Source organism: Patiria miniata, unplaced genomic scaffold (assembly GCF_015706575.1).
Source record: "Patiria miniata isolate m_02_andy unplaced genomic scaffold, ASM1570657v1 HiC_scaffold_3, whole genome shotgun sequence".
Taxonomy (NCBI): Eukaryota; Metazoa; Echinodermata; class Asteroidea; order Valvatida; family Asterinidae; genus Patiria; species Patiria miniata.
In genome coordinates, this window is record NW_024037069.1 from 1064183 (window position 1) to 1089882 (window position 25700).

The window sequence follows — 25700 nt, forward strand, 5'->3', positions numbered from 1 at the left end:
CTGTTATGTACATCAGATTTGAACCGGCCAACCGATCCCGTTAGCTCGGTGGTCGAGTGGTAAGACATCTGCACTAGAAAGCAGGAGGTCGTGGGTTCGAGTCCCACCCGAGAGATTTTTTCCAACTTTCACTCGGGAGGTAACACACTGAGTATACATGTACAGTGTTTGAAAAATGTCGGTGAAGGGCAAAACCTACTTTGATTTATATCACCCCGACGCAAAATTCCATCTTATAATAGGATTATTGTTGCTGACAATTTTATTTTCACAATAGGCACAATTTTCCAGCCAAATTCTGATATATAGCTTAGCACCACAAGAACTGATTTGCAAGTAATTTCAACAGAATTTGTGTGATATTTTTTTTTGGCCGAAACCTCATATGTTTTAATTCTTCGAGGTGTACACTGGAGCGTAATTTGTCGAACAATAGGCAGTGCACAACGGCCAATTCAAGATCAGCACACGGTCCACCTCCACAGACCTCATGGACTTTGTGTATGTGTGTACAAAAGGCACGAGGGATTAGCGAGTTTACACGTCACCCGGAGGCGAGTCAAGGCAAGCTCGACGTTTTAACCCATCAGCCGTGCCTGTGTATAAAAACAGCCAGTGCGTGTGAACACGTCCTCCGACGCGAACTGGTTAATTCGGATTTTGGAAACTTTGTGGGTTTATGAATTTGGGTTGAAAATATTTGTAACTTTGTCCCGTGTACAATATTAAAGCTATAGTCCATCATTTGCAGCCATCCGAAAAAGTAACTGGCGTATTATTGTTGAAAAAATACTTGGTTGAAAGATAGTAAGTGGACTAAACTCCCTGTGAAATTGATCTTTCTAGCAAGCTATCATTTTGAAGTAATCCACGAAAGAAGGCCTTTCCAACGGTGCGTTTTAAGACGCACCGTAGGAAAATTTAAATTAGTAGTTCGTTTTGTTGTTCGGCGCAGCGCGCGCAAGCACTGGCACGACGCACAGGCGCGCGTGGTTGCTATAATTTGTCAGATCGGTGCGCAACATCGCGTATAGCTGCAATTCAAAACAATTCAAAACATGATTCAGCAACTTTTGATTTGAAATTGAGATCCTAGAATGCTGTTTTTCCTCGGAATATACAGCTGAAGCTGAGCTGAAACTTCATCAGGTTAGTTGTTCAGTATCCTTCATTAGATTTTGAACACTTTTGTTACTTCAAACGAACAAAATGCACAAATTACAAATGATGGACTATATCTTTAAAGTTTTCACTGAGCGTGCATAAAACTGTAGCACATTTGTGCAACACTCACAGTAAGGCAACACTGAAAGATGGTTTCTACTCGGAATGAAAATATATGCTCAATTTTGTGACTATACATCAAGTATTCCCACTGCGGAAATTGCAAAAGATGAACCACCTCAGACCCCCAAATTGTGCCGCAAACGTTTTGTGACTTCAAATTTATTGGCAAATTGTGCAAACTATGAACCAGGTTCAGAGCAACACATGATATGGTTGCACTACAGATATATGCCTGCGCTTTCTCCCATTTTCACCACTAGAGGGCGCTATACTCATGGAGGCCATTGCTCTTCATGCTTACCAAGCATCGAGGAGTAGCGTAAGCGCGGCCAGGACCCCGCACCAGGAGGAGTTGACTATCTCTTCCCACAGTTTCCTTAGACCTGCAAGACACAATAAGAAGTGAAATAGGAGGTAAATAAACTTGTCTACAGACTAAAATGCTGAATGAAATTGAGAAGCCATTACTGAGGTGCTCTAGTAGCATTTCTACGCACCCCAGAGACATAGATAATCACAGTGTACCCTCCGACGCAGAAAGCCCATTTACTAACACGCTTACAGTAAGATATTTAGCGCCTTGGTTTGAGGCTACACAACACTGTATCTATATGTACACAATCTCGACATGTCTGTAGACTATAAATAAGGAGGTCATTGACAGGAAACAGATGTTGTATACATAGTCTGTGGTCAAGCCGTGCACTGTCTACCCGCAAGTGACCTTGTTTTGTGCACGTGTATATGGGCGGTTTGTCGCCAGCCCAGGTTGTCAGGCTCAGATATGCCTGACCTGGGGTCACATACTAAAGGTGACTGCATATATCCGTAGAGTGTGTCTCTGGCTAGGATTAGATGGAAGATCACCAGAATTTGGTTTGAATTTTTTTTTTTTTTATTAAGGTAATTAACAAAATTGGGTCCCCAAAAGGGCGAGTTTCTGCGTCGTCGGGTTAAAACATCACCGTGTAATGGTCCAATGGTAGCATGGCCAATGGTAACAGCACCAGACTCATGTCCAATGGTATGTGAGCTTGAACCCTGACAGGCTAGGGCACATGCTGTATGTGCTCTTGGGCAAGGCACTTTACTACAATTACCTCTCTCCACCCCGCAGTACAAAATGGGTATCTGTGAGGGTCGAGAGAAGATATCCATATCTGCTGCAGAAGACTGGTCTCGTTGCCTGATGAACATGGGTAATAATTGTGAAACACTTTGAGAATTTTTAGAATAAAGCAGTGTATAATAACCATGATTTTATTATTGTTATTATTTATATCGGATCATTTGCTTTCCATGCATTTTGTTCCAGACCGATCTGTAATCCAAGTAAGTTTTTTGATGACAGTTCAGTAGGTTACTTTTGGGATAAAAGCAAATAATCCTATAGTTGTTCCGCAGGACTACCCTGCTAAATCCAACAGAGTCTGACCGGAGTTTCCCGCTCAATCCACTGTGCCTTATTTTCAGTTGTCTGCTGAATCCAACGGAGTCCAACATGGCATTATAATGCGGTTCAGTTGCCTGCTGAATCCAACATTTTGCATGAGGAATGTACACAAGGGGTTAAAGATATAGTCCATCATTTGTAATTTGTGCATTTTGTTCGTTTGAAGCAACAAAAGTGTTCAAAATCTAATAAAGGATACTGAACAACTAACCTGATGAACTTTCAGTTCAGCTTCAGCTGTATATTCCGAGAAAAACAGCATTCTAGGATCTCAATTTCAAATCAAAAGTTGCTGAAGCATGTTTTGAATTGTTTTGAATTGCAGCTATACACGATGTCGCGCACTGATCCGACGAATTACAGCAACCGCGCGCGCCTGTGCGTCGTGCCAATGCTTGCGCGCGCTGCGCCGAATAACAAAATGAACTACTAATTTAAATTTTCCTACGTTGAGTCTTAAGACGCACCGTTGGAAAGGCCTTCTTTCGTTGATTACTTCAAAATGATAGCTTGCCAAAAAGATTAATTTCACAGGGAGTTTAGTCCACTTACTATCTTTCAACCAAGTATGTTTTTCAACAATAATACGCCAGTTACTTTTTTGGATGGCTGCAAATGATGGACTATAGCTTTAACTGCTCAATCCAACAGGCTCCATCGGGTATGTGACATAGTTGGATCCTGTTGGATTCAGCAGGGTTAGGGTTAGGCTAATTTGTCTGTTCTTCTTGACCAACCTTCGTCCACTCTCTGCAGTAGACTCTCCTCCTCCTTGTCTCCCTCTTCCTCCTCTGCATCCTTGACCTCATTATTGACGATGTGCAAGGCGCGGTCCCGGGCTTGGTTGCGTAGCCGTCGTTCCTCCCCTTCCATCTCCTGTGTGACTATTGTCGTCACGCCCTTGACGACGTCCAGAAGACTCGCAAAGGCGACAGAGATCGCGTAGCCATCCGGAATGGAGGGCGCGTCGGATTTATCCAACATCTCCAGACTTTAGAAAAATAAATAATAAGGAGTGCCTCTTGCATGGATGTAGTGTTTACACAAATTTAAATATGAAATGATAAAAAAATATCCATTTCCACTCACAAACTTTTCCAAAAAATTTAAACAGAACCCAAAACATTTTAAAGAGGTTGTGGAATGCTCGAAGACATTTACGTCATTTTTCGAGTATATGTAGCCTAAGGTGTGATGAAATAAAAACGACTATTGTGTCTGTCATGAAATGAGTACAAAAGGTACTTTTGAGAGCTGTTTTTCAGGTCCTGTTTCGACCCGAACGTGCAATTAGTGTAAATGTCGTCATTGGGGGCAGCAAACAAAACATAGTAAATCGTGACGTAATAAAACGGGACTCGTTTATACTACGCTGCATCGGGAGTCCTGTTTGTTACGTCATGATTTACTATGTTTTGTTTGCTGCCCCCAACGACGACTTTTACTCAAATTGCACGTTCGGGTCGAAACAGGACCTGAAAAACAGCTCTCAAAGTACCTTTTGTACTCATTTCATGACAGACGCAATAGTCGTTTTTATTTCATCACACCTTAAGCTACATATACCCGAAAAATGACGGAAATGTCTTCAAGCATTCCACAACCTCTTTAAATTCACACTTTGTTGTATTTTGCGAATAACCACTACTGTAACTTATTAATCCTATTGCATTACGAAGCATTGGAAGCACATAAGCACTTGACCACATCGAAGAAGTTTTATTCATACATTCTCATTCACCAGAAAATATTGGCTCAACCTAGATCGACCGTGTTCCTGTTTTCGAGGCATCTAGTTTTCGAGGTTTGGCCTTGTAGCGACGCACACGCGCAAATTCGTACCACACACGACCAGTTGATTTGTTGTGTGTGTGGTGCGTGTTCCACCGCCAGCCCAAAACATTTGGAAACTGAAGCCTATGTCGGTGTTTTTCGGTGCTTGAAATAAATCCTTACACCCTCGAAAACCAAGACATCGAGGATAAATGCTTTACAATCATATGTATATGTAGTATCAGTGCCCAGTGCCTCTTCTATGTGCATACAGTCGTGTTTTACTATACTCCCGAGGACAATGCTTTGTATTTCCCTTTGTCCCTGTAATATACAAATGTAACACTCTCCTATAGACTGAGCACACAATCTTACTACAGAGGACCGTTTCCAACAAAAGACCCAACTCCCGAGGACTGAAAGGATCTGTTGTTCTCCCTTTGTGTGTCGGTCCTCAGGGGGTTATGTAGAACACGTACAACAGCACATTATACTTGCGGCAGTCAATAGATATTATGTAGCGTGTTGGCTAAATGTTAATTTAAACCACTATCATCATTCAAGCGGCTGATGACACTGAACTAAGAGCAACACGGGGATGTTAGTTTGGTGCAGTGGTTACTTTCCTCGCCTTCCACCGCTGTGGCCCGGGGTTCGATTCCTGCCCGGACCACATGTGGATTGGGTTTTCAAGTCCCTACCTGATTCTGTGGGTTTTACACCAGACGTTCTTCTGGGGTTTTCCTCCCACCTCAAAAAACCCCTGTAATTTCGTCTCATTGCCTTCCCTCTACTGGTTTATTCAGGCTTACGAGCTAAGGAACCTAGGGAAACTTTTGAGGAATCCTTGGTTTCATTACCAGAAATTTTTTTTTTTTTACTTTATTAGGTTGTTACACTTTTCAATTTTGTTTTAAATGTGCTTCAGATTTTTTTTAAACCTCTTTTTTTTTTTACACTTACAAGACAGGTTTAGCGATGGAGACAGGCAGGAGTGGTATCCAGACTCCCTTATAGGAGAATGCTGTGTGTGGGGTGATGCTGCCGCTGTTGGCCATACTGCCTGACTGCATGGATGAGTTACTGCCCATTTCTTTGCTCTGTTTGTCACCTGTGTAAAGAGAAAAATCCTGTGATAAACTTGGGCACTAAAAACGTAATCACTAAAACAGTTACTGAAAAAATCCAAACCTGTTTGTTAATGTGAATTGAAAAGTTGTGGAAGTTTATGATCACTAATTTTAAAGAAAGGCCCATCGACAAAACTGTGCATGAAATATTTGTGTTGGAGCCAGATTGAACCCCGAGTTTTGGCAACCCTTTTGAAATTGCAAAATTCCAACACAACTTCTTCGCAGGTAAAATTAACCCACTGGTCGGGATCAGGGGTTGAGCGGCTCTACCCGGGTAGAATACCTCAAATCTACAGCTGACCGACCCATGTACTATACCAGACTTCGAGTCACCAAACATAGAGTTTGAATCACCTAACCTCACAATGATTTCCCAAATCAATGTATCGGAAACAAGCCAGCCGCACGCGCTGTGTATGTACAGTACTTAGATGTGCGCTTTTTTGCACCACGCTGACTGCATTGCTAGCTCAGGAAAGGATCGTCTTCAAAATGTAATTATATTGTTGAAAAAATAAGTGACTAAAAATATATGTTGAAAATATGTGTGGAACATGTAATTTTGGTCCAGGCGTGGGTGAAGCAGGTCAAGTCCCAGTCTGAGTCCAAGTCTGAGTCCGCTGGCTCAAGTCTGAGTCCGAGTCATTTGTCTTCGGTCCGAGTCCAAGTCCGAGTCATGAGTCATACAACTCTGCCATGTACACACTGGTATAAGTGTCAACAGTATATACCTTGTCGACCCATGTTTAATCGAACCCAGAGTTCCAGTCAATAGAGTCGCATTGATTTCAACACTGGTAGGCGAGACGATAGTGTGACAAAGCCGCTAAAACTACACTTACTTGCAATACTGGATTGTCTCTCCACTACCGGGTTGACAAACAGCGACTGGATGAAGGAGCCCAGGGCATTGACGATGTTGGCAAAGATCTTGGTGGAGTGGGGCTTCATGTCGTAACTCTGACAAAAACACCTGCAAAAAAAACCACAATCAATTAAAACTGTGACTTCTGAAAACAATAGAGAGGTTTTACATGAGAACGGCTTGTGATGTCATGTGCAGGAGCATACATGTAGCTACACCACCTTTGAATGGGGGTCGGGATGTTACAACAAATTAGCCAACAGACCATCCGTGCTAAAAGGTAGACAGGATTTTTGTCCCTTTTTTCTCATGTTTCTGTGTTTCAAAGCAAGATTTGCAGCACATTATTCTTGAGGCTTTCAGAGGAGGCTGCCATTTTGGACTGCTGCTCCCTCTGGCAATGGTTCCCCACGGTTATAAGTGCATGCGTAGTTGCGTACACAAAACAACAGAATGGCAAAATAACAATTACGGATAGCTAAACGTATGCAAACGCATTGCCACTGGCATGTACTTGAAATTGTGCATACTTGTTATGGCATATTTCCCTCTTCTTTATTATTCGTTGCGCAAGTTGTAAACTTAGCTTGTGCCATGCGATCCTTTTGTAAAATTTTTCATAACTTTTTTGCAGCTACAAAGTTTCAACCCAACTGTGGTTCATTGCCGAAGGAATGTGTGGAAAATGCAAGGAATAAATGTGTGCTTGGCTGGTTTTAAACACTATGTTTAAGACCGGATGGAGTCTGGATGCTGATAATGACCCGAGCCAAAGACGAGGGTCATTATCAGCATCCAGACTCCAACTGGTCTCAAACATGTGACGGGCTCTCGACCAATAGAAATGGGTAACCTGTCTTAAGTGTTTATGAATGTAAAATAACTATACCCATGATGACATCATCATAACGTCACTTCAAATTTCACATATTACTTATACCTGTCTATGTACAAAGTTTCAACCCCAATCATACTTTTACTTTGTAGATATTGGGCTTCAATTTTCACCAATAAAAGTTGGCATAAATGGAGGTACACAATTACAAGTTGTGCGAATTTGGTTGCTGAGTGATCTTTGTTGACTCACCTGAGTAGCTTGGGTTGTGAGCAGAGTTTATACATGACCTCCAGCGCTAGGACTCGCTGCCACATGCACTTATCGCTCTCCATGAACTTGACCAGAAGGGACAGAAAGATCTCGCACTCCGTGGCCTACAAGCAGGGGGGAAAAAGACAGTCATATTTATCCTAACTCGCCAGTCCCTTTGTGGTTAGGGTACGTCTCAATTCATATCTGGGACAAATTTCCGGACAAGTTGAGGGTAGAATCATTCACTTTGTTTGGAAAAATCTGCATTTGTCCCGGACATGTTCCGGGGAAATTTTCATTAGCAACTTCTCGACTCACCAACACTGATAACTTCAGTGTGAGGGCAGAGATGGTTATTGTGATTCATTGTAGCTGCTTTGCGCCGAAATGGCAGTATCAAGCTGTAACTCCCCAGAGAGCTGAGATTGTGTTTGGAATGTTTAAATGGCCCAATGAGCAGAGGTAATAATGACGTAAAGCGCTTTGATCTTAGTTAAAAAGCACTATATAAGAACCCGTTAAAATTATTATTATTATTAATTACCCAATACAATGTCCCCAACTTGTCCAGAACTTGACCCAGATATGATTTAAGATGGGCCCTTTAATACAAACGCTTTGTCCTGGTCCTTATTTCGCATTTGTTTGTTTTGTTCAGTTTGCCAAGGCAATAGAAGGCTGCAATTTTTAGGCACATACATGTACTTGCATAATTTTCAACATTTATTCCTGTCACATTAATTTGTTGTGTGATTACCATACAGCACAAATTGACTACTGCTCAACGGTATTGCACTGCACTTGTTGATTATAAGTGCAGTGCGGTAATGTGAAGTGATTCTTGTCGACAGGGCTAAGGCTAAGGCTTACAATCAGTGTGTAATAGTTGTTGTTGACAAAGGCTAAGACTAGGGCTCACCAGTTTGCTCCAGCATATATTGTTGACAGGCTGAGGCTAACCAGTAGCGTGTAATACTAGTAGAAGACAGTCTAAGGCTAAGGCTCACACGTAACATGTACTACTAGCTGATGAAAGGCCAAGTCTCAAGTCTGAGGCTACAAGTACCATGCATTACTTTGAATGGCATGCTGAGCCCAAGGCTGAGGCTATGGCTAAGGCTCACCAGTAACATGTAATACTAGCTGATGAAAGGCCAAGACTCAAGGCTGAGTCTAACACTACCATGCAGTACTTTGAATGGCATGCTGAGCCTAAGGCTGAGGCTATGGCTAAGGCTCACCAGTAACTTGTAATACTAGCTGATGAAAGGCCAAGACTCAAGGCTGAGTCTACCACTACCATGCAGTACTTTGAATGGCATGCTGAGCCTAAGGCTGAGGCTATGGCTAAAGGCTAATGCTCACCAGTAACATATAATACTAGCTGATGAAAGGCCAAAACTCAAGGCTGAGTCTAACACTACCATGCAGTACTTTGAATGCCATGCTTAGCCTAAGGCTCAGGCTATGGCTAAGGCTCACCAGTAACGTGTAGTACTTATTGATGAGCACAGACACCACTCTGAGTAGCCGCATGCTGATGGGGAAGGAGGGCTTCTCAGGGCTGGTGGGAGGCGAGGGGGCGGAGATACCCTGACGATGCTTGATGCTTGGAGAGAAGAGTTTAATGACCAAGGGACAGACTCGCTCCTTCAGGAGGAAGCTGAACTGTTTGTGCTGAAGAGCAAGATGGAAGACAGAAATGGTTGAGATTTCATGTAGGGCTATTTGAGATGGGTACCTGAAAACCAACTATGGATTTCAGATACTAGTTCCATGCTATCAGTTCCATTATTCCGGACTTACTTTGTGAATTCAGAACTTACGTATACATCAGCAGCACATTCTTTAATATATTAACCCTTTGTAAATGTAAACTATAAAAATCTAATATAGTATTCTGAAATAACTTAAAGGGAAAATACGACATTTGCAAACATCAAAAAACGAATTGATCAAATTATCACGAAATACCTTACTGGATTGTGAGGAATGACAGTCTAAAGCATCCTTTAAAATCGTGGCTCCTGGTGTGCTGACATTTTCAAGAAAAACTGCATTTTTCCAACGCTGGTCGGCCGACCAGCGTTGGAAAAAACTGCCTTTTTTTTCAATAACTGTTCTTAAATTTTCATATTTAGTTTTCTGAATTTTCTTTGCAATTGATTACACACCTCTGCAGGGGTACAAGCCGGCTAGACTGATTCTCTGACCTTACAATTCCCTAAAGTGTATTAAGTGCTCCGTTTCATCTCATTGGGGTCAGGGAACCAGACTACAAGAACATGATAGGTTTTCTTGGTTTTTCCAGCATCTACAAGCCCAAAACGTGAAACATGTCAGTTCAACAATATTTTCTATAACATACTAATCCTCCAAATCCATTTATTTCAGACACTTGAAGCAAAAGCAGACGTTGTACATTCCCTTTAAAGATGATAGTCAGGTTCACAATGTATTTTCGTTGGGGTTTTATGGGGATTAGCAAAACTATACATTTTTGAAAACGTTATGATCTACTGAATCCAAAAACCAATGTTTCCATTTTTTCCGATGCCATTATGCCGGCCATTTTGTGGGGACGCGATAAAAGGGGGCAGATCCAACCCCAGCACTCTAAGATCTTGGCCGTGCCATGACAGATTTAATTGAAATTTGGTATGCTTGTGAAGATAACACTGCTAAGCACATGTGTAGAGTCTCAGTTTAATAGAACAAAGCACGCTGTAATTATCTTTGTTTATAATTCACACTACAAATTATCCCTTTATCTAGCCTTGGTCAATGCTCTCGTCGTTATTCGTCCCGTACGCGGTCAATCGTCCGCATATATCCTCACGCGCTATGCACATGCATGTAAAAATACAGCGCGAACAGCGACCTCATGCGGCCACTATTTTTTTATGCAAATCAGTTGAGGACAATCTCGAGCCTTGGTTCAATCGTCGGCAAAAGCTTATGGTTTCCTTTATTTTGCGCTGGATTTCTAGCGCACGACCTCGTATGCGAATACAGATAAGTGTAGGCGGGGCTAATATGTGGAGTGTCCAATCACACCTTGGTAAATCCGGCCGTCATCAAATTATTTGCAGCTGTTCGCTTTTCGCGTAGGTGACATGAACCACAGTTTTTGTGCATTGGTGCCGTGTGCAGAGACACACAACGTGTTGTGTATGGATTATGTACGGTGCCACGTTTCACTATGCAAGTTTCCACGCAACGATCGACCAATAAGAAAATGACATTTAAGGTCAGCTAAGGCTATTAACATAATGAGCACCACCCCCAAAACCTCACATGGACGATTGAACCAAGGCTCGAGATCGTCCCCAACTGATTTGCATATAAAAATAGTGGCCGCGTGAGGTCGCTGTTGGCGCTGTAATTTTACATGCATGTACATAGCGCGTGAGGATATATGCGGACGATTGACCGCGTACGGGACGAATAACGATGAGAGCATTGACCAAGGCTACCCTTTATCCTACACAAACATGTATTCAATGAAAAAAAAGTTACCATTTTACGATACCCTGCGTTTGAAATTGACATTTTGCAATAAAGGTAGGTCCGAATTTTGTAAAATAAAGTGTCGCCTTGTGCACATCACATCGGCTTAAAATTTTGTTTCATTTAGGCTGTGGACGACATTTTAAAAGGCACATAACGTGAAACGCCAAAGTGTCCTCGTTCCAATGACACCTTGAGTGTGTGTCTGTCTGTGGAGCATTCATTGTTATTCTGTCAAGGGTCAAAACCTGTACTGGGCCAAGTTTTACCAGGCTAAGATTGCTGGCTGGTTTGTTATGCAAAGGTTGAAATGGACTAGACTTCGTGCAGAGCTTTGTGTGGAAAGACGTGGTGGCCACGTTGAAGGCATTGGACCATGAGGGGTCAAATTCGACAATAAGAGCGGTTAAAGCCGGAGTCCATCATTTACAGCTATCCAAAAAGTGACTGGCGTAATTATTGTTGAAAAACATACTTGGTTGAAAGATACTAAGAAGACTAAACTCCCTGTGAAATTATTCTCTCTGGCAAGCCGTCATTTTGAAGAAATCAACGAAAGAAGGCCTTTCCAACAGTGCGTCTTAAGAAGCACCATTGGCAATTTCTGTTAGTAGTTCGTTTTTTTATTCGGCGAAGCGCGCGCAAGCGTTGACACATCGCACACGCAGTTGCTATAATTCGTCGGATCAGTGGGCGACATCACGTACCTGCAATCGGCTCAGTGAGAACGTGTCTCGGACGCTGAATTCAGGCCCAATTCAAAACATGATTCGGCAACTTTTGATTTGAAATCGAGATCTTAGGATGTTGTTTTTCTCGGAATGAACAGCTGAAGCTGAGCTGAAACTTCATCAGGTTAGTTGTTCAGGACCCTTCTTTAGATTTAGAGCACTTTTGTTGCTTCAAACGAACAAAATGTACAAATTACAAATGATGGACTATACCTTTAAATCACTGTGTCGACATTGAATAAATTGTTTTGAAGAAACATGCCCAGAACACCAGTTACCCTTTTGCACAAACTTGGCCCAGTGCAGGGGATGAACAATATGGGAGGAATGCCTTTGTACCAGTTCATCTGAATAGCTTGTGACTTGACTTGTGACTGTAATAGTTGAATGGGTTGTTTACTGCATCCCACTAGAAACTGTGGATAAGATGTGGCTGGCCGAGTACTGTCTACTCACCCTCAGGAAGATCTGAGGAAAGCTGTTGAGGACCGTCTCAAGGAGCTCCAGGCCAAACGTCCTGGTCATCTCTGTCATACCGGTCAGCCAGTACGGGGAATCGCCATTCAATAGGTAACACAGGTCCTGTGGTCAAGGGAGGACAAAGGATGGTCAGTCGGGGCTTAAAATATCCATCGCACCATCGGACTGAAGCAGTTTTGTTTGTAAACATTTATCTTTAGGTGACAAGAGTAGGCAAGCCTACATGTAGTAAAGATGGTCCGTGAGTGCACAAAATTCCATTCAATGGGCCTTATTCACGAGTCCGCCATGTTGAATTGAAAGTGAGGTAAAATCTTCATTTTTGGAAATTGCGAAGAGAAATGAAAGCAAGTACATTACAAAATAGTTCAAGTATGTTAAGAGCTCCCAGCCTACATAAGTAGGATTGACTGGCTGTGACTGTTTATGTGGTTGATACAGTTATGCTTTGACTGTAGGTGATTGATAAGCCAGCTGCCTCTACTTCTTGCCTGCTTTTGTCAGTTGACTGATTTCGACTAGTCACTGTGTTTGCTTGATATATGATCTGACTGTTGGTGACTAGCCTGTATAAAAGACATGGCAGGGGATGAGGATTGATTTTTATTTTCACTGCCTGTGACTGTTCAAACAGCAGGAGGGGTAACTTTACAAAAAAATCAAATTGTTTATTGAAAACTCTGACAATTTTTCCTATTTCACATTGGACGTGACTCAAATCTTGGTTTCATTATCTATTCAAATATTCAATCAAGTTTAAATTTACCAATGAATTATTCATACTGTTTACTCCTTTCATTCTGTCCTTACCTGAAAGAGAAGGTATGCATCAGTGGCACACGGCCTGAGAGATTTAGGTGCTGCCTTGCTGCTGGAGTTACTGGATCTCAGTTTCTCAAGATCCCCGTCAGACTCGGCTCCATCTAATGAAAAAAATTCAAAATGAAAGGTGCATGATCGACTCAGGCAGTCTACCTGTTGGATTTTGGCAGTGCAGTGTTTTAGTTTTTTTTTGCTTCTTCCGGGCATTCTTTCGGGCATTCTATCGATAAACCGCCTTCCAATGAAAGTGGCATGAACACACGGACAGGCAGGTTTGGTACAAAAAAATGTCAAGACTTTATTATATCTAAATAATAATTACATGATGAAAAAGTGACGAACACCAAACGGTCTCAACATTGTGATCAAATCGAAATGTTTATCAAAGTCGAGACAATTCAATGTAGAAACTAACTTTCGGCAGTTAAAATTCTAATGCCGAAAGGAAATAGGGTCTAAAAAAAAAAAAAAAAAAAGAGCCGATGACATTTTGAATAAGATGAAAATGGAATCAAATGAACGAAATACGTTTGGGAAGGCCGTCGGGAACGTACCGCCTTGCTCTTTAACCAACGCGATTTAAAATATTGTAGTCTATATACCATGACTAACCCTAACTCCCTAGGCCTTTTTGCTAGGATGTTGCCTCAATCCTGCAAAATCCTCCAATTGGCCTCTGGAAAAATAGCATATAGCCTCAATCCTGCAAATTCCTCCGCTATTTCTTGAATATGGTCCGTGGAGGGGTGACCACTGCCTGAATCCTGCAAAATCCTCCGGCTATGACTGTCAATAGGCTGAGGCAGAGGCAGTGACATCCTGGAGCAGCGCAGAGGATGTCAAGTATAATCAAGGACTAAATTTATGCACAGCTGAGCATAAACAACACAAGGTCCGGCCCAAGACCTTGACACAGTGCGTACTCCGAAATCAGCAACCCACTTTTGCCATGTAACCTCAATCCTGCAAATTCCTCCAATTTGCAAAAAGGATTTTGAAGGATTCAGGACGGTTAGGGCTAATGAAGCATGGAGATACCCGAGCGACGGCAGGTACGCTTACTCAGCGAACCAAACTCCGCTGACTCAGCCGTCATATCAAATTAGAATAACAATGGCCATTGTTATACCATGCAAATGTGACTGGAGGGCTCACAGCTGGGCAGTAACTAAGGACCAAATTTAGTTCGCGAGCTCCGCTGAGTCAGCGAACGGTCATTATTGACTAAGGGTATATAAATGACTGGTTAGAAACCTGTCATTGCATCACATCAATTTATTCAAAAATAAAATCTGCTCATCCGAGCAGTCGAAACCAAAACTGATCAATCCAAAGGAGCTGATCAATCAGTTGCATTCGTCTTTCCGTAACACCTTCATACCTGCATTGGCCTCATCCTCGGCTAGTACCCTTTCCATCACGATGGAGACGACTTGCTGTACGATGGCCGACGCCGTGTTACTTGTGGTGTTGTCCTTGGAAAAATGCAGCCGAAAGCAGACCACGATCGTCTGTGCAGAAATATCACAATGATCTATTTCTAGAAATCGACTTTAATGCACGCTGCCATCTTTGTTATATTGATTCAAACAAAATAACAAATGTACAATTTTTAAAAATCCGATTATACAGTTCAGATATAGACTTTTCAAAGCATTTATATAACAAATAGTTAGCGGTTTATTTATACAGCTTTGTATATTTCTACTTTTCTACAAAAATAACATTGTGTAGAGTTCTTGCAAAACGAGATGGAACTGGGCACAGACCGTGGTGGAGAAAAATACAAAACACCTAATCGGTATTTTTTTCCGATACTCAGATTGATTAGTATTGGTAGTCTTTGATATGTGTACTACACATAGTTTAAAGAAATGGTATAAAAATTGAAGCCTGAAAGTGTTTTTAAGGAAAAACAATTGGCACGTTTCATTTACACGACTACAGAACCTGAAACTTTGAAGGCCTTTTTCTCAGTATTTTTTATGACATTTGAAAAATATGCAAACTTTAAACAGGCACAACTTCTCAACAGAATGTCCAATTGAAGTGTAACAAACATTATTGGAAAGACAATGTTATTCTGCTTCCTAATACTGACATTTGGACCTCTGCCCAGTTCTGTCTCATTTTTCCAGAATGCCTCACATTTGTCTCATTTAGTCATTAAATAAATGATTGAAGTTAAGAGCCACGTGTGGTCTAGCAGTAGGGCACAAGATTCGTGATCGTGAGAGTGTGGGTTCTAGCCCCGCCGTGGCCATGAGTGTTGTGCCCTTGAGCAAGGCGCTTTACCTCCATTACTCCTCTCAACCCAGGTGTTAAATGGGTACCGGCATTGTTCAATGCTGGGAAGGTAACAGACTCGCTGTGGAGGACGTGTGGCGATCCCCCCACAGCAGCATAAGAGTCTGGCCCAATCGCTAACGAAAGAGAGATGGGCACTCCGTTCCTGTTAACACAGATTCTTCCCCCTCAAGAGGCAAGGTACTGACCCGTGCTAGCGCCGGTCCCCTGACTATGGTGTTGGTTGTGAGTATAACGACCGCCGTCTGCAGCACCTTGAGGTCCTCGATGCCACCTTCCATCAGATTCCATAACATGTTGATCACATTGCTGGCAGCCGCCTGCAGAAAAATTAGGTCAAACAAATTTCTAGCGCTAAATCTCAAGTTCTGAAACTAAAGAGTTTTAGAACTAAAAAGTTTACACTATGTGAAAAAAACCCAGAAATATGCTGATGCCTCTATTTTTTCCCCATTACTTTCTACAGTCTTTGTCACTTCAGGAGAAAGACAGTGGAGCGTGTGCACGTCTATTCTTTTTTAACATCGTTCGCGGGCACGTGTCGACTCCCATACCAAAGCGTGTAGAGTGATGTATAATCCCTTAGGCCCTGCTAACGAGGTGACTTTTGGTCACTTTGTGAAAACCCCGAAAACAACTTTTTGTCAAATGTTTGATTACGATAATTAAGAAATGAACAATATTTTGTCTTGAAACTTGGTCAAATTGTTCTTTGTGTCAAATGTAATAACATGAGCCAGCAAGACTGAAATTCGAAAAAATGACCGATTTACCAGGTTTTTGTCACTTCGTGAAAACACCGATGAACTGTTTGGTCTATGGTGGTTTTTTTACATGTTCCAGTAGGATCTTGTCCAACTAGACAGACTTCTCATTTTAACAAGCGTAATGTTAAAGCAGGGTTTCTAAAAAATAAAAAATTAAAGAAAAAAAACCCTGCACTTACGACAGAAAGCGCTTCGTGGGTGATTAGCCGCTGTACAGATCCCAGACACAGCTGGACAATCTTGAGGTTCTTGGTGTCGCATCCTAACAGGAATGGTTGAAGAATCTCCCCGCTGCATGCAACTAGGGCTGAAGATGATGATAAAAATGGGGTTTACACAATCTTTTAAAAAATAATACGTGTTTGGCAATCCAGGTGAGTAGGTAGGTACGAATTTTAACTTAAAGTACAAGTATGTTTATCTTTCTGTGACATTTATAAAAACATTGTTTTCTTCTAATTACATTGAACCTAACCCCCCTGAGTGAACCTTCCTCACTCTTGCAAACTATATGGTAACTCAACACCAAATTATTGTGGTGGTCTGCCTGACAGTTTTTCAGTTGGAATATAACACAAGCTGAACATTTATTCATAGAAAAAATAATCAAATTTGTTGTAGGGCACAGGGAACACAATGGTAACCCCTAACCAAGTTGAAACTCCCCTGTCCAAACCACAATAAAAACTCATATAAAAAAAAATACATGAGTCTGAACAGTTCCATTCATTAAAATTTTTTAGTCTGGTTTATTTGGTGGTTTATTTGGTATCTATTACGGCCAGGTTTTGACAACATGAAATAACACGATGTTGCTCGTTTGGTCTTTGGTTTTGAATTGATTCTATTGGTATGGGCCTTATTCACGAGTTAGCCATTTTTGTCGAGTTCCCTTAATGTATTTCATTAATTGTTAACTGTTGATTGGGATGGCGCCAGACTATTTATGCAGGCACAATGCAGCCTTATTTTACTGTCATTTTTTTGTGTAAATATGGCTTTAAACATTAGGGAATGTTTAATTACAAATTATAAATTATGCATTGAAGCAGCCTGGAATTTATTATAAATTAAGTTGCTTTCATTTCCTTTCGCATGTTAAACAAATTAAGATTTTACCTAACTTTCAATTCAATATGGCCGACTCATGAATAAGGCCCATAGTGCGGTGTTGCATGCACATTCTCATGGTAGAATGGTTGTTACATGTACATACATGTATGTGGCTTTTATTAATTCCTGGACCGTAACAGTATCCACGACTACCGGTAGTTTACACAAAAAGCTACATTCACCTCAGCCCATGCAATGCAATGTAAACAAGGAAGAAGGAAATCATTTTCTATTTTTTAAAAAATCTCCACAAGGTAACATTCAGGATCTAGACGATGAACATTCCTCTTGAAATGGTAAATACTGATTATGTCATGCATACATGTACATGTAAATGTACAATGTAGACTGATTCATGCTTCAGTCTGGTAGTTGCAATGTAACTTTATTCATTTAAAATTTATCACTGTTCTTAAACTTTTATCTGTTTTTTTAATTAATGTTTTAAGTATCCTTTTAGTTCTTTTCCCTGTTATTTCTACTTTATTAATTAATCCTAACCTTCCCAAATCCTCCAAAAACCTCTTTACAAAATGGAGATTCTGCAGGATCGAGGTTATTTGGCTAAAATGTGTGGCTGAGTTTTGAGAGTGAGTTAAGGTGTTGGGCCAGGCCAACAGGTTTTGGCAGTTATTTTCCCACTTTCAACCCGGTTCTGACCTGGGTAATGAGCTCTAGCCGGATCGAAATCAACCCTGGGAGGGACCAGGGTTGAAAATCTCAACCCGGATCGAAATTGCATTTTTCGGCGTGAACCGTGTCGAAAATGACAGTGTGAACCGCCCGGGGTTGAGTCACTCGCGGCCAATCTGTGTTGAGTTGAGGCCGACATTCTACCGAAAATCTGACACGTTGTGCATATTTCCCTCCACCATCATTGCCATCGCAAACACCGATCACGAAACAATCACTCCCTAATTATCATCCAATAATAATTCGGAGTATGGAGCATCCTTTACCGAGTCTGGGCTTGTATTAGGTCCGCAATATGTACCCCAAAAAAGTACATTTCTAACGTTAAATAGAACGAATCGTCTAACGAAATGACCGGAGCCATTTTGGAAATATTGCACTCAGCTCACTGGTGTCATATGTGGAAATCGGACTCCCATGCAAATCGGATTCCTTTACACTCTTATTGGTCCGCAATATGTACCCCAACAAAGTACATTTCTAACGTTAAATAGAACGAATCGTCTAACGAAATGACCGGAGCCATTTTGGAAATATTGCACTCAGCTCGCTGGTGTCATATGTGAAAATCGGACTCCCATGCAAATCGGATTCCTTTACTCTCTTATTGGTCAAGCCCTCTCACGTGACAGGTCCTTCTCCTAATTATCATTCTTAGGCATGCGCAACACTACCAATGAGTCCGTATTTCACAGAGAAGTAAATTCACCCTGCACACCGGCCTGTCCGTTAGCCTCGTGCGCGCAACCACGTATGTCACAATGCATTCTGGTATTGAGAAAATCATCACAGCGCCCCATGCCGAATGCGATCCGTGTTGAGAATTTGTAGTGTGAATACACAGGGGCCGTAGTCGGATTGAACGTTACACGGTTCACGTAGCGGCCGTTTTTCATAAAGAACAGTGTGAACATTGCGTCTCTCCAATCCGTGTCGAAAAATACTCGGGCTGAACCGGATGGATCCGGGTTGGTTTCAACACGGTTCGAAACGGAGATAGTGTGAAAAGGCCTTAACATTTTTATGATGGTCCATTGAAAATTGTCCTCAAGGTGACATGGCTACCGCCAGTAAATAAAGTTATAACAAAAAATACTAATTGGTGATGACATAGCACTTATACCAAGGGTCTCAAAGCGCTTCACAATTACTACCCCTGTTCATCAGGCCATGAGACCGGTTTCTGCAGCAGCTCGAGATCAGCGCATTCTGGTCTCTACCTTCACAGGTTCCCATTTATACACCTGGGTGGAGAGAGGCAATTGTAGTAAAGTGTCTTGCCCAAGAACTCAAGCACCATGTTCCCCGTCAGGGTTCGAACCCATTTATTATGATTGTAACGGCACTCACCTGGCAGAATATTCTTATTCCTGGCCGCTATGGTTCGGATCTTGAGAATACCTGCCTCCGCCGCCTGAGTTTTGAAAAAAAAAGAGAGATGTAAATTTATGCTGAAATCGATATTTAAAGAGAATATACAACATTTGCAAACATCGAAATATAAAACCACCAAGTTTTTACGAAATACCTTACTAGGATGTTGGTAAATGACAGTCTCAAGCATCATGTAAAATTATGGCACCTGGTGTGAAGTCATTTTCAAGAAAATGGTATTTTTGTAAACATTTCCAACGGTGGTCGGCCGACCAGCGTTGGAAAAACCTAACTATTTTTCAACTACTGCTCCAAATTTACCATTGTTTAGTCCAAATTTTGTTTGCTATTGGTTACATGTTCATGAACGGGTGCAGGCCAGCTAGACTGGTTCCCTTGCCTTACAATTTTCTATCATCTATAAATTGATCCATTTTATATTTTGTGGAGTCAGGGAGACAGACTACTTGAATATTTTTGTTTATCTTGGTTTTTCCAACCTTTTCGAACACAAAACTTCAAACATGTCAGTGTAACAATATTTGATCTATTATACTAACCTCTCAAATAGTTCATTTCTGAAAATGACAGCAAAAGCAAATGATGTACATTCCCTTTAAAATAAGGAAATGTTGGAGTTCCTTTTGTTCTTTGGCAGTATGAATGCATTTATAATTCATTTCAATAAAAAAACTAAACAGAGTCTGACATTATAACCAGGGAGCACTGTTTATGATAGAGTGTACACACTGACATACACAGCACCAAAGCACTTTCACGGTAAAATGCGCCATCTTGCTGACAGGGCAAATTTACACGCATTGCTGTGTACGCATCGTCAATCGAAAACTTTTGCGCTTCCAAGTCATCATGCGTTCATTCCAAAATGCACCCGCGTCTAGCAACGCGTGTTCTTTTTGCCCCGTGAACAAGATGGCGCATATTACCGTGAAACTGCCTATTCCAATGCCCTTTCTAACAGTTTCTATTGTTATGCTAATTTTGAACCACAATTTTCAGGCCTCTTCTGTTAACTACGCTCCCCCTTTTTTTGAAGGGGGTGGGTTGGGGGGTTGGGGGGTTCTTGGGAAGGGCTAAAGCCCCCTGAACACCCCTTCATTGGATGCCCCGATGCCAATCTTTTTTTTTTTCAACATGAAGTGATTTGTTTACCTCTTTGACAGGTGGGAATTTTCTCTTGCTTTCGTTGGAGAGACCCCGCAGGTCAGTCTGTAGGTTTTCAACCAGTCGCTTAGTCACGACCGTCTCACCGGCACGTCCCGCCATGGTCTTGAATAAGCTGATGAAAGTGAAGAGAAGATGATGAATGGATTATACTTTATTGACATGAATATTACAACATGTAATAGACGAATCCGATGAGGGATTACTGAATTTGGCCATGGAACTATATCTGAATTCGGCCATGGAACTACATCTGCAATAAACCCTAACCCCCTAGGCCCTTTTTGCTAGGAACCATCCTCAATCCTCCAAAATTTTGCAACAGCGCCTAAATTCTTCAAAATTGTCAGACGGTCCTGCCTCAAAATGCATTCATCCTTCAATCCTCCTCATCCAAAAATTTTGCAACAGCGCCTAAATTCTTCAAAATTGTCAGACGGTCCTGCCTCAAAATGCATTCATCCTTCAATCCTCCTCATCCAAAAATGTTGCACTTATGTTCAAATGAAGGATACCCAGCCCCTCAATCCTTCAAAATCGTCAGACAGTCCTGCCTCAAAATGCATTCATCCTCAATCCTCCAAAATCCTCCTCATCTTCAAACACCATTCATCCTCAATCCTGCAAAATCCTCATGTGCTTAAAAACACAATTCATCCTCAATCCTTCAAAATCCTCATGTTTTCAAATGCAATTCATCCTCAATCCTCCAAAATCCTCCTCATCTTCAAACACCATTCATCCTCAATCCTCCAAAATCCTCATGTGCTTACACACCACTCATCCTCAATCCTCCAACATCCTCATGTTTTCAAACGCCATTCATCCTCAATCCTCCAAAATCCTCCCAAACCCCAATGAGGGTTCTGGAGGATTGAGGTGGGTTATTGAAGGCATTTCAATTTTGTACTCATTTAAAGTTTCAGTCATTGACTCATTGTCATCATGAAATATGCTTCACTTTATCTTTCGCATGAGTATAAACTGCCCTTAACATGCTTAAGGCCATAAAATGCTACAATTATAGGCTAAGGCATCTTTTGTGTGTGCGCATTTTAGAAGTATGCCAAATATTTTGCGGTTATCTCTTTTATCAAGCTGTGTATTGTAATATTTTTTGAAACAAGAAAACTAGGGCTCTGCAGATCTGTGTGTATTCTACAACTTACCTACTGGCCAACTAAATAAAATAATGAAAAACAAATGAAAAAAAAAACCTCAACAAAAACAAACATGCCCTCACATGAAAAAAAAATTGTTAATAACAAATTAAGTAATTAAATAAATAATTAAAAATTAATTAAAAATAAACATACAAATAAATAACTACCAAAACAAAAAATACCCCCCCCCCAAAAGCCAACACCCCCCCCCCAAAAAAATGTCAAAGGCCATGAAAAGCCCATGAACATGATAAATATAAGAAAAAGCTTGGTGTTTCTACAGAAAATGTGGTATCCTGTTGTGTTCAAAGTTGTATTGAGAGAGTCATGAATTATTTGAAGCATTTTCTTCCCAGAAATATTTACATTAAAGGGAATATACATCATTTGCTTTTGCTGTAATTTTCAGAAATGGATGGAATTGGGGGGTTGGAAATATATAGCAAATATAGTTACACTGACTTTTTTGAGGTTTTGGGTTCGAAAATGCTATAAAAACCAAGAAAAACGATCATTTTCCTGTAGTCTGGTTCCCTGACTCCATATAAGAAGAAACAGAGCAGTTTACATACATTGGGGAATTGTAAGGTCAGGGAACCAGTCTAGCTGGCTCGTACCCGTTCATAGGTTTGTAATCGATTGCAAACAAGTGCGATGGTCAATTGGGGCCAGTATTTGAAAAAAAACCCAGTTGTTTCCAACGCTGATCGGCCGATCAGCGTTGGAAATTGATACAAAAATACCACTTTTCTTGAAAATGACAGTATACCAGGTGCCATGATTTTACAGGATGCTTTACACTGTCATTCACTAACAGTCCAGCAAGGTATTTCAAAATGATTTGGTAGTTTTATTTTTTGATGTTTGCAAATGTTGTTTTTTCCCTTTAAGTCAGAAATGTTGGTTATAATCCGAATCGTGTACTTTAGGACCCTACTCCATAAGAGAGCGAAAAGACACTTTTGTGTTTTGGGACTTCTAAACATTTGGCTACATGATACAAGCAGGAAAAGTCACTAATTTTTTATGTGTTTGGAATCATCGAAATTATATGGTTCGCTAAGATACCATGTTGATATCAGCGAGATTAATTTTGTGAAAAGATGGCAGGGTTTTGATTTGTGAACCGAACTATTTTTACGAGTTCTGTTCAAAACTGACTTTTGCAGCTATGACTGTCCAGTACCAAAGTGACTTTTGCAGGCTAAAGCAGTCTTTTTTTTTTAGATTAGCTCATGTCTGTTGTAATTTGGAAACCCACTTTCAAAGAAAAATGTGACTTTGTAACCTTTTTTTTGCAGTCAGGCGTACCTGGCTTTCCACAAAATTAAACCTGCTGATATTCAGGGTGTCATTACCAGCTGTTCAAATGTGTCAAGAAATATCAGAATGTCACTTTAAATGTCATTTAGTCTGTTTTGGTGAGTCTTTTCTTTGGCTGTGCCTGTGAACAAAGTCTATGGAGAGAGAAAACGGTGATACTACAATCTATGGAAAGAATTCCAAGTAATCCTTACTTTTACTTTTTAGGACCCCATTCCCATATAGGCTAAAAGACTCACCAAAACAGCTGACTAAATGAAACTCAAAAGTCACATTCTGATATTTCTTGACACATTGGAACAGTTGGCAGTGACACCTTCTTGAATATCAGTAAATTTGATTTATGAGGGGTTAAAGACGACGATGACAAACAGAAACTATATTTAAAAAGCAAGATGGCGAACTGCAAAAAAAGGTAGGAAAGTCACATTTTCTTTGAAAGTGCTTTCAAAATGACAACTAACATGAGTTTATCTGAAGAAAAAAGACTGCTTAAGCCTGCAAAAGTCACTTTGGTACTGGACAGTCATCTGCAAAAGTCAGTTTTGAACAGAACTCGTAAAAATAGAGGTGTCCTAAAGATAAGGATTACCGAATTCCATACCTGGACTGCATCACTTGACACCCTCTGAAAAAAAGTGTTTTCTCTGCATGCTCAGTCATGTCACTGTCAGTTAGGCCTAATTTAGCCCGACTGCGTCTGGCCGTACAGTACTATCGCAAGCTCTGTAGTACGGCCAGACGCTGAATGCTTCCAAAAAGACTGAATTTTTTTGGCCGCTAATGTAGCGATTTTGCTACATCTTTTGATCGAGATTATCTTTTCATCCAGGACAAAAATTTCCACAGTTAAGGTTCTTAGTCGTAGAGCAACTCATACCTTTTCGAAAAAACGTTCTTTGGTCTCAATATTTTCATCCATCTGGCCAAAAGACGACTTTCAGTCATCATCTTCCACGAATATCGTCCCGAAAATGCTCCCCCATGCGATTTCAAAATGGCGGCCGCGCTGTAACTCATGAATATGCATAAACAGTCTGTGACGTATGACCTCGTGTTTTTGGACGTGCGTGCGGCGGCGCCGTACGTACATTATGTACGTGCATGCACACCGCCGCGCGGACGTACGTGTGCGTGCACGTACTGGGCTGTTGTCTACAAGTAATGTACATGTACGTACATGTACGTACGGCGCCGCCGCACGCACGTCCAAAAACACGAGGTCATACGTCACAGACTGTTTATGCATATTCATGAGTTACAGCGCGGCCGCCATTTTGAAATCGCATGGGGGAGCATTTTCGGGACGATATTCGTGGAAGATGATGACTGAAACTCGTCTTTTGGCCAGATGGATGAAAATATTGAGACCAAAGAACGTTTTTTCGAAAAGGTATGAGTTGCTCTACGACTAAGAACCTTAACTGTGGAAATTTTTGTCCTGGATGAAAAGATAACCTCGATCAAAAGATGTAGCAAAATCGCTACATCAGCGGCCCAAAAAATTCAGTCTTTTTGGAAGCATTCAGCGTCTGGCCGTACTACAGAGCTTGCGATAGTACTGTACGGCCAGACGCAGTCGGGCTAGGCCTAATTGCTTCAATATTTTCCCTTTAAAACTGTATGTGTCTAAATTTGACTTTTTAGGACATGTTATCGCTTTCTGATTAGTGATGGCCCCATATGGAATTTTTTCCCAATCTATCTGGATCTCGAATATTTTCTCTTTTTGCTTTTCGCAAAAAGGCGACGTGGTCTAATTTCATCATGAATCAATGATCATCATCATCACAATTGCACAGCCAGTGGCATTTGCAGTTGCAGTGCTGGGCGAATCCCCTCAAAATCCGTTCATTTTTGTCCCATCAAAATATTTTCAGACTAATTGAACAGGTCAAAATTTCTCTAAATACATCCCTTCATAAAACAATGGCAATGATAGGAAAAATTAGTTTCAAGAAGCAGGTGAAAGTTACCTTCAAATTTATGACGAGATCATCTGTTTTTCGTCATCATAGGGGCGGCCATTTTGCCAACTCGTACCACGTACCCAGAAGACTGTGCGGTTTAAAAAGGAGTTAGACTCGCTTCAAGTCTTCATTCGATGATGCTACGAAAACGTAAACAGCATCGAAAATTATTACTATCGACGATCGTCAATGATCACTAATTTGCAACCTCCATGTGGTTTGAGGTCCATATTTCAAGGGGGCACATGGGGCCTCATTTTTCCGGAGAAACCATAGTTTTCGGTCATTTTAAACAATGCAAGGTTCCCCAACCAAATTCTGAGCGGGCGGCCATGCAGCATGCACAAGGGGCGGGGCACGGGCCAGGGGGCGGGGCGGGCGGCGGAGGGGGGGGGTGCCCATTATGCCAATGCTGGTTACACTGACGAGTGGATGGTTGAGTTCTCAATGGGGTACCAACCGTGAAACGTGAAAAAAAAAGTTGTTTGATTGTCTGCCCGACCCAAGAGCGTCCCTATTTTACTTTTACATCGGCCGAAGGGGGCGTGTTTTTTTAATGACATAATAGACGGCGCCCTTAATTGAATCTGCATGCAACATTAATTTTATGAAGTGACGGCGAAACGCTTTTCAAACTGGGGGAAACACCAAAAGGGGCACT

The 25700-nt window shown here is 41.3% G+C and overlaps 1 protein-coding gene across 3 annotated transcripts in view; it reads right to left on the reverse strand.

The window, feature by feature from the left end:
• LOC119737510 (protein MON2 homolog) overlaps nt 1-25172 on the reverse strand; it is a 60123-nt gene extending 34951 nt beyond the window's left edge. Inside the window, exons 1-14 of one of the 3 annotated variants that reach the window (XM_038211926.1) lie at nt 25046-25172; nt 20572-20698; nt 19375-19438; nt 16398-16525; nt 15640-15771; nt 14526-14655; nt 13133-13245; nt 12299-12424; nt 9084-9278; nt 7599-7723; nt 6489-6619; nt 5477-5624; nt 3478-3731; nt 1589-1670 (exon numbers count right to left, since the gene is read on the reverse strand). In XM_038211926.1, the coding sequence (XP_038067854.1) occupies nt 1589-1670; nt 3478-3731; nt 5477-5624; nt 6489-6619; nt 7599-7723; nt 9084-9278; nt 12299-12424; nt 13133-13245; nt 14526-14655; nt 15640-15771; nt 16398-16525; nt 19375-19438; nt 20572-20685 (1742 nt within the window). In that variant the 5' untranslated portion in view covers nt 20686-20698; nt 25046-25172. The remainder of the gene's footprint in view (nt 1-1588; nt 1671-3477; nt 3732-5476; nt 5625-6488; nt 6620-7598; nt 7724-9083; nt 9279-12298; nt 12425-13132; nt 13246-14525; nt 14656-15639; nt 15772-16397; nt 16526-19374; nt 19439-20571; nt 20699-25045) is intronic. The other 2 variants (XM_038211927.1, XM_038211928.1) reach the window with 2 other exon arrangements.
• Between the last annotated feature and the right edge of the window lie 528 nt (nt 25173-25700).